Source organism: Macaca nemestrina, chromosome 10 (assembly GCF_043159975.1).
Source record: "Macaca nemestrina isolate mMacNem1 chromosome 10, mMacNem.hap1, whole genome shotgun sequence".
Lineage (NCBI taxonomy): Eukaryota > Metazoa > Chordata > Mammalia > Primates > Cercopithecidae > Macaca > Macaca nemestrina.
Genome location: NC_092134.1, coordinates 134386261 through 134398713, shown reverse-complemented (window position 1 = coordinate 134398713; position 12453 = coordinate 134386261). Strand labels below are relative to the sequence as shown.

At 38.0% G+C, this 12453-nt stretch overlaps 1 protein-coding gene and 1 long non-coding RNA gene across 2 annotated transcripts in view; one reads left to right on the top strand and one right to left on the bottom strand.

The window, feature by feature from the left end:
- LOC105499950 (uncharacterized) overlaps window positions 1–12453 on the bottom strand; it is a 186778-nt gene that overhangs the window by 161233 nt on the left and 13092 nt on the right. The gene's annotated exons all lie outside the window — the stretch shown is intronic.
- On the top strand, window positions 1449–2549 carry LOC105499945 (taste 2 receptor member 7). Its single transcript, XM_011772840.3, has one exon. It carries the CDS (start codon window positions 1514–1516, stop codon window positions 2468–2470), a length of 957 nt encoding a protein of 318 aa, XP_011771142.2. The 5' UTR covers window positions 1449–1513; the 3' UTR covers window positions 2471–2549.

The window sequence follows — 12453 nt, the reverse complement described above, 5'->3', positions numbered from 1 at the left end:
GAATGAAGGTTTGTCCTTTAAGGAAGGATAAGAGAAGACATGCGTTCCTAGGAAGATGTGAGTACCCAAAAACTAGTCTATGGAAACATCATGTAGTAAAGCACTTCTCAGTAACTCTAAAGTAGAGAAGCTATTTCAAACTAAGAATACATCTCTAGAGATGTGGAAAGTTTAACCTTCAGTCTGCTGCTAGAAGGGTTGAGGATCTAGATACTCATGCAGTTTGTATAGAGGAATGTGGAAAGAATGAAATACAGAATTTTACTATCTTCCCTGTCATGCATACAACTACCCTTGAGAACATTTTTTAAATTTTTCTAAATCTTTATAAAAGTATAATTGATATAAAAAGAACTGCATGTATTTAATGTATACAATTTCAAAGACCCATGATATCATCACCACAAACAAGGTAACAGACATTACCTTGTTTCCTTGAGAACATTTTAAGAGAAAATGAAAAATTTAAAGATAATCAATAAAAAGAACTGCATATATTTAATGTATACAATTTCAAAGACCCATGATATCATCACCACAAACAAGGTAACAGACGTTACCTTGTTTCCTTGAGAACATTTTAAGAGAAAATGAAAAATTTAAAGATAATCAATAGCTTTTTTTATTATAGGTCCTCTACCTTATTATATATAACATTGTTAAGTAACCATTAAATGTCACTTGGTCAATAAGACAATGTGTTGTATTAAAGAGACACTATGCCATATAACTATTCATCTGAATGGCCAAAATAATGACCTAAAGTTTATTTGGAATCAAATAATCTATATTTAGTGTTAACTTTTTAAATTTCCTGAAAATATATAACTCTCACTATGGAACCAAATTTTGGATTCTTGACTAACTATCAATATTAACATTCAGGAAAATAAAAATTCTTCAAGAAATTTCCATTTTTGCTAGTTTTATACTTGCTACCAAATTCTTGATGTTTAGGTTGCCAGAATGGAGCACTCAATCAAATTTGAACTTCAGTACTTCCTGAAAGCCCTGGTCTTAAGTAATTTGGGACATACACTAAAAAATTATTCATTTTCTTACCTGTAATTCAAGTTTAACTGGGTGTCCTGAATTTTTAGTTGCTAAATCTAGAAACCCTATTGAGGTTACTAATATACATCACAAATTAATGAATCCAAAATGCACACACCTTAGCCTCAGAAAGACAATGCAGGACCATGAAAGGGAATTGACTGAATTTGCATCTTAGTAAAGTAGCTCAGCCTAAATTAACCATATGTGGAAAATTACAACCTACTGAGTAGGTAAATGGGCATACAGTGGCCAGACCAAGGATCACCAACCACATTGTTTGTCAAGACTAATTAGGATTTAATGAAGATAGTTCCAGTCTTCATTTATCATTCCAGTCTCCATCACAAGACAGACTACAACAAAGAGTTGAAAACTACATCAAAATCTAAGAAGCAGGTGTGGATGTCAAACTCCATCAGGTCAACTAGAAACTAATTGCGTATTTCTCTATTTAAACATGACAGATAAAGTACAGACTACTTTACTATTCTTAGCAATTGGAGAGTTTTCAGTGGGGATCTTAGGGAATGCGTTCATTGGATTGGTAAACTGCATGGACTGGGTCAAGAAGAGGAAAATTGCCTCCATTGATTTAATCCTCACAAGTCTGGCCATTTCCAGAATTTGTCTATTATGTGTAATATTATTAGATTGTTTTATGTTGGTGCTGTATCCAGATGTCTATGCCACTGGTAAACAAATGAGAATCATTGACTTCTTCTGGACACTAACCAACCATTTAAGTATCTGGTTTGCAACCTGCCTCAGCATTTACTATTTCTTCAAGATAGCTAATTTCTTTCACCCACTTTTCCTCTGGATGAAGTGGAGAATTGACAGGGTGATTTCCTGGATTCTACTGGGGTGCATGGTTCTCTCTGTGTTTATTAACCTTCCAGCCACTGAGAATTTGAATGCTGATTTCAGGCGTTGTGTGAAGGCAAAGAGGAAAACAAACTTAACTTGGAGTTGCAGAGTAACTAAAGCTCAACATGCTTCTACCAAGTTATTTCTCAACCTGGTAACGCTGCTCCCTTTTTCTGTGTGCCTGATGTCATTTTTCCTCTTGATCCTCTCCCTGTGGAGACATATCAGGCGAATGCAGCTCAGTGCCACAGGGTGCAGAGACCCCAGCACAGAAGCCCACGTGAGAGCCCTGAAAGCTGTCATTTCCTTCCTTCTCCTCTTTATTGCCTACTATTTGTCCTTTCTCATCGCCACCTCCAGCTACTTTATTCCAGAGACGGAATTAGCTGTGATTTTTGGTGAGTTCATAGCTCTAATCTACCCCTCAAGCCATTCATTTATCCTAATACTGGGGAACAGTAAATTAAGATGTGCATCTCTAAAGGTGCTTTGGACAGTAATGTCTATTCTAAAAGGAAGAAAATTCCAACAACATAAACAAATCTGAAAAAAAACTAAGCTTTTCTAGGACAAACAAAGATAAGATGTTTCTAAATTAACTTCAGTTGTTGCATTAATGTTTTATGGATTAATGACTCTATTAATCAATTAGTATATCTGTTTAATTAAATTACACTAATTAATTAATTAGTATATCTCTAATTGTAATGTAGGGAATCTTCTGTACAGCTGGCTGGATCTCTGTATCTCTGTGTCTGACTCTGTCTGTGTCTCCCTGTTTCTTCTCTTCTCTCACTCTTCCTTTCTTTAGAGTTGCTCTTTTTTAAAACATGTTTCAGAACAAAGAGAAATTAATATCCTAATATCAACTATTGATAGAACATTTTCATAGTTCTAAACCCTGTTTCCAGATGCAAAGTTGTGTGACTAATTCAAAACAACTGTAATAGGATCTTGCTGTTATTTGCATCTTTATGAAAAGCAACTAGTAAAGTTCCTTCTCATAGTCTTCATTAGATTGTTCTTCTCAGATCACCCTGCAAAGCTCTACTTTTGGCAAAGACTCAATAAAGTGACAGTTCTAATAAATGCTGTGGAATTCTATGAATAATCTTATTATAATCACAGTGAAGGTATATATTATGGATAAATATATTGTCATAGTAAGTTCAAAGATTATTTGAACATTGCAGGTCAATGAATGAAGGATAATCTATAAGTAAAAAGGGAAATTTTATGTAAAAAATGTTTATCAAATAAGAAGCCTAAATTGAACTATTAATTATTTATCAAAGAAAATTTATCTACAAAAGAGATACTTCCACGGACTGCACCAGGCAATGATCGTCAAGATGCTGTCATAAGACCTTCAATCTAAAGCTTATATATGGTTATGTTAAAATGTCAAAACTCTCAAAGGATATATTGCGCCTCAATGTAGATCATCTCTACACCCCAGGGAAACATTGTTTGGATTGTATATAAGAGATCTTTTTTTAAAAGGGTTCAATGATTCTCTTTCAGTAATTTGTAGAACAGCAGAACATCTATAAGAATATAGAATACATTAACAAACACTATCAAGCAACCCGATCTGATATTTATGAAAGACTCCGTAAAAGGAAGAGAGAACACATTCTCTTTTCAAGCATATATTGAATATTCTCCAGACAATACCATATGTCAGGCCACAAAAGGAAATATGCATTTGAGACATGCCATCAAAAGCACATCATTTGTATTGTAGCAAAGATATTTTGGGATGATCAATCCTGTACTAACCAGCCTAGAGTAGCCAGGAACTTTGTGTACAAAAAAGAAAATATTTACAAATAAAGAGATATAAATGTTCTCATCAATAAATTTGGTAAAAATCAAAATTAGTTTTTTTTTTTTTTTTTTTTTTTTTTTTTTTTTTTTTTTTTTTTTTTTTTTTTCATAAGGATTACACATTTTTATTGATAATATACCAATTATACACTCAGAAAGATAGAATTTCACTCTTCTTCAATTGAATGTTGAACTCTTGCCAATTCCACTCTTACAATTTTATAATTTGTTTTACTGTGTGTTTCATATGGAACTATATCTTGAAAATGTGTGTGTGTATGTGTTTAGTTTAAATATTAAAGGTAAGGATTTTCTTTTTTTTTTTTTTTTTTTTTTTTTTTTTTTTTTTTTTTTTTAAATTTATTTATTATTATTATACTTTAAGTTGTAGGGTACATGTGCATAACGTGCAGTTTTGTTACATATGTATACTTGTGCCATGTTGCTGTGCTGCACCCATCAACTCGTCATTTACATCAGGTATAACTCCCAATGCAATCCCTCCCCCCTCCCCCCTCCCCATGATAGGCCCCGGTGTGTGATGTTCCCCTTCCTGAGTCCGAGTGATCTCATTGTTCAGTTCCCACCTATGAGTGAGAACATGCGGTGTTTGGTTTTCTGTTCTTGTGATAGTTTGCTAAGAATGATGGATTCCAGCTGCATCCAAGTCCCTACAAAGGAGTCAAACTCATCCTTTTTTATGGCTGCATAGTATTCCATGGTGTATATGTGCCACATTTTCTTAATCCAATCTGTCACTGATGGACATTTGGGTTGATTCCAAGTCTTTGCTATTGTGAATAGTGCTGCAATAAACATACGTGTGCATGTGTCTTTATAGCAGCATAATTTATAATCCTTTGGGTATATACCCAGTAATGGGATGGCTGGGTCATATGGTACATCTAGTTCTAGATCCTTGAGGAATCGCCATACTGTTTTCCATAATGGTTGAACTAGCTTACAATCCCACCAACAGTGTAAAAGTGTTCCTATTTCTCCACATCCTCTCCAGCACCTGTTGTTTCCTGACTTTTTAATGATTGCCATTCTAACTGGTGTGAGATGGTATCTCATTGTGGTTTTGATTTGCATTTCTCTGATGGCCAGTGATGATGAGCATTTTTTCATGTGTCTGTTGGCTGTATGAATGTCTTCTTTTGAGAAATATCTGTTCATGTCCTTTGCCCACTTTTTGATGGGGTTGTTTGTTTTTTTCTTGTAAATTTGTTTGAGTTCTTTGTAGGTTCTGGATATTAGCCCTTTGTCAGATGAGTAGATTGCAAAAATTTTCTCCCATTCTGTAGGTTGCCTGTTCACTCTGATGGTAGTGTCTTTTGCTGTGCAGAAGCTCTTTAGTTTAATGAGATCCCATTTGTCAATTTTGGCTTTTGCTGCCGTTGCTTTCGGTGTTTTAGACATGAAATCTTTGCCCATGCCTATGTCCTGAATGGTACTACCTAGGTTTTCCTCTAGGATTTTTATGGTATTAGGTCTAACATTTAAGTCTCTAATCCATCTTGAATTAATTTTCGTATAAGGAGTAAGGAAAGGATCCAGTTTCAGCTTTCTACTTATGGCTAGCCAATTTTCCCAGCACCATTTATTAAATAGGGAATCCTTTCCCCATTTCTTGTTTCTCTCAGGTTTGTCAAAGATCAGATGGCTGTAGATGTGTGGTATTATTTCTGAGGACTCTGTTCTGTTCCATTGGTCTATATCTCTGTTTTGGTACCAGTACCATGCTGTTTTGGTTACTGTAGCCTTGTAGTATAGTTTGAAGTCAGGTAGCGTGATGCCTCCAGCTTTGTTCTTTTGACTTAGGATTGTCTTGGAGATGCGGGCTCTTTTTTGGTTCCATATGAACTTTAAAGCAGTTTTTTCCAATTCTGTGAAGAAACTCATTGGTAGCTTGATGGGGATGGCATTGAATCTATAAATTACCTTGGGCAGTATGGCCATTTTCACGATATTGATTCTTCCTATCCATGAGCATGGTATGTTCTTCCATTTGTTTGTGTCCTCTTTGATTTCACTGAGCAGTGGTTTGTAGTTCTCCTTGAAGAGGTCCTTTACATCCCTTGTAAGTTGGATTCCTAGGTATTTTATTCTCTTTGAAGCAATTGTGAATGGAAGTTCATTCCTGATTTGGCTCTCTGTTTGTCTGTTACTGGTGTATAAGAATGCTTGTGATTTTTGCACATTAATTTTGTATCCTGAGACTTTGCTGAAGTTGCTTATCAGCTTAAGGAGATTTTGGGCTGAGACAATGGGGTTTTCTAAATATACAATCATGTCATCTGCAAACAGGGACAATTTGACTTCTTCTTTTCCTAACTGAATACCCTTGATTTCTTTCTCTTGCCTGATTGCCCTAGCCAGAACTTCCAACACTATGTTGAATAGGAGTGGTGAGAGAGGGCATCCCTGTCTTGTGCCAGTTTTCAAAGGGAATTTTTCCAGTTTTTGCCCATTCAGTATGATATTGGCTGTGGGTTTGTCATAAATAGCTCTTATTATTTTGAGGTACGTTCCATCAATACCGAATTTATTGAGCGTTTTTAGCATGAAGGGCTGTTGAATTTTGTCAAAAGCCTTTTCTGCATCTATTGAGATAATCATGTGGTTCTTGTCTTTGGTTCTGTTTATATGCTGGATTATGTTTATTGATTTGCGAATGTTGAACCAGCCTTGCATCCCAGGGATGAAGCCCACTTGATCATGGTGGATAAGCTTTTTGATGTGTTGCTGAATCCGGTTTGCCAGTATTTTATTGAGGATTTTTGCATCGATGTTCATCAGAGATATTGGTCTAAAATTCTCTTTTTTTGTTGTGTCCTTGCCAGGCTTTGGTATCAGGATGATATTGGCCTCATAAAAAGAGTTAGGGAGGATTCCCTCTTTTTCTATTGATTGGAATAGTTTCAGAAGGAATGGTACCAACTCCTCCTTGTACCTCTGGTAGAATTCAGCTGTGAATCCATCTGGTCCTGGACTTTTTTTGGTTGGTAGGCTATTAATTGTTGCCTCAATTTCAGAGCCTGCTATTGGTCTATTCAGGGATTCAACTTCTTCCTGGTTTAGTCTTGGAAGAGTGTAAGTGTCCAGGAAATTATCCATTTCTTCTAGATTTTCCAGTTTATTTGCGTAGAGGTGTTTATAGTATTCTCTGATGGTAGTTTGTATTTCTGTGGGGTCGGTGGTGATATCCCCTTTATCATTTTTAATTGCGTCGATTTGATTCTTCTCTCTTTTCTTCTTTATTAGTCTGGCTAGTGGTCTGTCAATTTTGTTGATCTTTTCAAAAAACCAACTCCTGGATTCATTGATTTTTTGGAGGGTTTTTTGTGTCTCTATCTCCTTCAGTTCTGCTCTGATCTTAGTTATTTCTTGCCTTCTGCTAGCTTTCGAATGTGTTTGCTCTTGCTTCTCTAGTTCTTTTAATTGCGATGTTAGAGTGTCAATTTTGTATCTTTCCTGCTTTCTCTTGTGGGCATTTAGTGCTATAAATTTCCCTCTACACACTGCTTTAAATGTGTCCCAGAGATTCTGGTATGTTGTATCTTTGTTCTCATTGGTTTCAAAGAACATCTTTATTTCTGCCTTCATTTCGTTATTTACCCAGTAGTCATTCAGGAGCAGGTTGTTCAGTTTCCATGTAGTTGAGCGGTTTTGAGTGAGTTTCTTAGTCCTGAGTTCTAGTTTGATTGCACTGTGGTCTGAGAGACAGTTTGTTATAATTTCTGTTCTTGTACATTTGCTGAGGAGTGCTTTACTTCCAATTACATGGTCAATTTTGGAGTAAGTATGATGTGGTGCTGAGAAGAATGTATATTCTGTTGATTTGGGGTGGAGAGTTCTATAGATGTCTATTAGGTCTGCTTGCTGCAGAGATGAGTTCAATTCCTGGATATCCTTGTTAACTTTCTGTCTCGTTGATCTGTCTAATGTTGACAGTGGAGTGTTGAAGTCTCCCATTATTATTGTATGGGAGTCTAAGTCTCTTTGTAAGTCTCTAAGGACTTGCTTTATGAATCTGGGTGCTCCTGTATTGGGTGCATATATATTTAGGATAGTTAGCTCTTCCTGTTGAATTGATCCCTTTACCATTATGTAATGGCCTTCTTTGTCTCTTTTGATCTTTGATGGTTTAAAGTCTGTTTTATCAGAGACTAGTATTGCAACCCCCGCTTTTTTTTGTTCTCCATTTGCTTGGTAAATCTTCCTCCATCCCTTTATTTTGAGCCTATGTATGTCTCTGCGTGTGAGATGGGTCTCCTGAATACAGCAGACTGATGGGTCTTGACTCTTTATCCAGTTTGCCAGTCTGTGTCTTTTAATTGGAGCATTTAGTCCATTTACATTTAAGGTTAATATTGTTATGTGTGAACTTGATCCTGCCATTATGATATTAACTGGTTATTTTGCTCATTAGTTGATGCAGTTTCTTCCTAGCCTCGATGGTCTTTACATTTTGGCATGTTTTTGCAATGGCTGGTACCGGTTGTTCCTTTCCATGTTTAGTGCTTCCTTCAGGGTCTCTTGTAAGGCAGGCCTAGTGGTGACAAAATCTCTAAGCATTTGCTTATCTGTAAAGGATTTTATTTCTCCTTCACTTATGAAACTTAGTTTGGCTGGATATGAAATTCTGGGTTTAAAATTCTTTTCTTTAAGAATGTTGAATATTGGCCCCCACTCTCTTCTGGCTTGTAGAGTTTCTGCTGAGAGATCTGCTGTTAGTCTGATGGGCTTCCCTTTGTGGGTAACCCGACCTTTCTCTCTGGCTGCCCTTAAGATTTTTTCCTTCATTTCAACTTTGGTGAATCTGGCAATTATGTGTCTTGGAGTTGCTCTTCTCGAGGAGTATCTTTGTGGCGTTCTCTGTATTTCCTGGATTTGAATGTTGGCCTGCCCTACTAGGTTGGGGAAGTTCTCCTGGATGATATCCTGAAGAGTGTTTTCCAACTTGGTTCCATTTTCCCCCTCACTTTCAGGCACCCCAATCAGACGTAGATTTGGTCTTTTTACATAATCCCATACTTCTTGCAGGCTTTGTTCATTTCTTTTTCTTCTTTTTTCTTTTGGTTTCTCTTCTCGCTTCATTTCATTCATTTGATCCTCAATCGCTGATACTCTTTCTTCCAGTTGATCGAGTCGGTTACTGAAGCTTGTGCATTTGTCACGTATTTCTCGTGTCATGGTTTTCATCTCTTTCATTTCGTTTAGGACCTTCTCTGCATTAATTACTCTAGCCATCAATTCTTCCACTTTTTTTTCAAGATTTTTAGTTTCTTTGCGCTGGGTACGTAATTCCTCCTTCAGCTCTGAGAAATTTGATGGACTGAAGCCTTCTTCTCTCATCTCGTCAAAGTCATTCTCCGTCCAGCTTTGATCCGTTGCTGGCGATGAGCTGCGCTCCTTTGCCGGGGGAGATGCGCTCTTATTTTTGGAATTTCCAGCTTTTCTGCCCTGCTTTTTCCCCATCTTTGTGGTTTTATCTGCCTCTGGTCTTGATGATGGTGATGTACTGATGGGGTTTTGGTGTAGGTGTCCTTCCTGTTTGATAGTTTTCCTTCTAACAGTCAGGACCCTCAGCTGTAGGTCTGTTGGAGATTGCTTGAGGTCCACTCCAGACCCTGTTTGCCTGGGTATCAGCAGCAGAGGCTGCAGAAGATAGAATATTTCTGAACAGCGAGTGTACCTGTCTGATTCTTGCTTTGGAAGCTTCCTCTCAGGGGTGTACTCCTCCCTGTGAGGTGTGGGGTGTCAGACTGCCCCTAGTGGGGGATGTCTCCCAGTTAGGCTACTCAGGGGTCAGGGACCCACTTGAGCAGGGAGTCTGTCCCTTCTCAGATCTCAACCTCCGTGTTGGGAGATCCACTGCTCTCTTCAAAGCTGTCAGACAGAGTCGTTTGCGTCTGTGCAGAGGTGTCTGTGTGTCTTAGTTTACTGTGCCCTGTCCCCAGAGGTGGAGTCTACAGAGACAGGCAGGTTTCCTTGAGCTGCTGTGAGCTCCACCCAGTTCGAGCTTCCCAGCAGCTTTGTTTACCTACTTAAGCCTCAGCAATGGCGGGCGCCCCTCCCCCAGCCTCGCTGCTGCCTTGCCGGTAGATCACAGACTGCTGTGCTAGCAATGAGGGAGGCTCCGTGGGTGTGGGACCCTCCCGGCCAGGTGTGGGATATGATCTCCTGGTGTGCCTGTTTCCTAAAGCGCAGTATTGGGGTGGGAGTTACCCGATTTTCCAGGTGTTGTGTGTCTCAGCTCCCCTGGCTGGGAAAAGGGACTCCCTTCCCCCTTGCGCTTCCCAGGTGAGGCAATGCCTCGCCCTGCTTCAGCTCTCGCTGGTCGGGCTGCAGCAGCTGACCAGCACCGATCGTCCGGCACTCCCCAGTGAGATGAACCCAGTACCTCAGTTGAAAATGCAGAAATCACCGGTCTTCTGTGTCGCTCGCGCTGGGAGTTGGAGACTGGAGCTGCTCCTATTCGGCCATCTTGCTCCAAAATTAGTTTTATACTAGTTTTATTTGTTCATTTTTCCTCTCTGATTCTGAAAGTGAAAAAGATACACATTGATTTAACTGCTAAATTTACAAAGATGTTTTGGGTACCGTGTAATTAAAAAAAAAAAGAAAATTAGATGTATAGGCTAAAGCTTACTTTTTTGTAATACTGTCTCAAAGAATACCTTTCCCCATACCCCAACTGAGCCAAGGCCCAGTTTGTGTTAATTTTTTAGGCATAGAAACAAAAGAAACTTGAAGGCTGATTGGAATCTTGAAAGCTCCACATTTGGTGCCTCTATATTGTGGACCCTAGAAATTTAATTGCAAACATAGCACCTCAAAATTCAATTTCTCTGTGGTCAGCAGCCAGGCAAAGGATACAGAGGTAGAAATAGTAGCAGTGTTAGTAACCTCTTACTGTACATAATTCTCATTCTGGTCTACCTAGGATGAAAGTAATGTAACCAAGGTAAGTATATTTTCTTCTGAGATTATATTAATTCTGAGAAATTATGCAAAGATGATAACTCAGGGTTGAAAGAAATATTTGCACTGTCTTTCACTCCAAGTATTTAGGATAGAGTTTTCAGGCTTTCTCTAGGTGAGTGTAGTGAAGGGGCTACAGAAAACACAGAAAGACTCCTTTTTTCTGTTTTCGTTCCCAGCTTAATAAAAAGATATCCATTAGCACATTGAATGTCTGACTGTTAGACTCTATCTTGGGTGCAGAAAATACAGATCAAATGTGACAAAATCCATGCTCTCATGAAATGTACAGTCATAGAAAGCATTATGGAAGACAAATAATGATCAAGTAAACAAAGAAATTATTATGAGTCATGATTAATGCAATTGAGAACAACTGAAGGTGAAGGATACCTGTATATGGCATAGTCAGGATAGATCAACCCAAGAAAATGAACTCTTAGCTGAGACTTGAATGACAAATATAATCTAGTCATACAACATCCCGGAGAAATAACATCTCCAAAAGATGCCAGAGCAAGTAAGTACAAAGACCTTAAGGAGCAAATGTTTGAGAAAATGTGACAAAGGTCTGAATGACCGAAGCGTAATGAGCAAGGAGTGAATGGCAGGAGATCATGGTCAAGATCATAAAAGACCTTGTAGGTCGTGAGAGGGAATTTGGATTTAAGTGCAATGGAAAGACACTGAAGAATTTAAAGCTATGTGCAACATAATTTGACTTAAATATAGATTTAAGTTCACTTTAGTTATAGGAAGAATACTGTATACTTTGGTGAGGGAATACAATTAGGAAGCTGATAAGTTATTACAGTAAGCAGTCCCTATGAGATATCATGATGGTTCAGATCTGATGGTGGCAATGGGGTTAGGGGATTTTCTTAATGAATGATTTATATATATTATGTAGGATAAAGCTGCTAGGTCTTGCTGAATGATTAGATAAATGCAGGAATTGAAGGACAAGAAGATTCAAAACAACTTTTTTTTATTATTATACGTTAAGTTCTGGGGTACATGCGCAGAACGTGCAGGTTTGTTACATAGGTATACAAGTGCCTTGGTGGTGTGCTGCACCCATCAATCCGTCATCTACATTAGGTATGTCTCCTAATGAGATCTCTCTCCTAGTCCCCCACCTCCTGACAGGCCCCAGTGTGTGATGTTCCCTCCCTGGGTCCATGTGTTCTCATTGTTCAACTCCCACTTATGAGTGAGAACATGTGGTGTTTGGTTTTCTGTTCTTGTGTTAGTTTGCTGAGAATAGTGGTTTCCAGCTTCATCCATGCCCCTGCAAAGGACATAACAACTGGCAGTATATGGCTATTTAGGATTTTGGGAGTAATTACTAGAAATAAAAATTATGTTTTTTACATGTTATGCTTGACACAACTATGAAATAACCAAGTGAAGAGCTCAGATAGATAATTGGATATATGAATCTGTAACTAACGATAGAACATCAGAGATATAAATTCCAAAGTCATCACCATATAAATGGGACTACCTTTAAAAATAAAAATAAATCACTGATGAGGAAGTGACACCATATCTGAGCCCTGAGATGTTTGAATCTGTCGAGGTTAGATGGATAAAAAAAAAAAGCAAAAGAAAATGAGAAGCATCTCATTTGTTATCTTCTGTTAGGAAGACAAGAAAAAAGCAAAGAGAGTGTGGTGGAACGGAAATGTAATAAAGAAATGTAACTCA

Bases quoted from the DNA above. Each gene is read 5' to 3' on its own strand.
- LOC105499945 (XM_011772840.3), top strand. From the start codon at position 1,514: ATGACAGATAAAGTACAGACTACTTTACTATTCTTAGCAATTGGAGAG.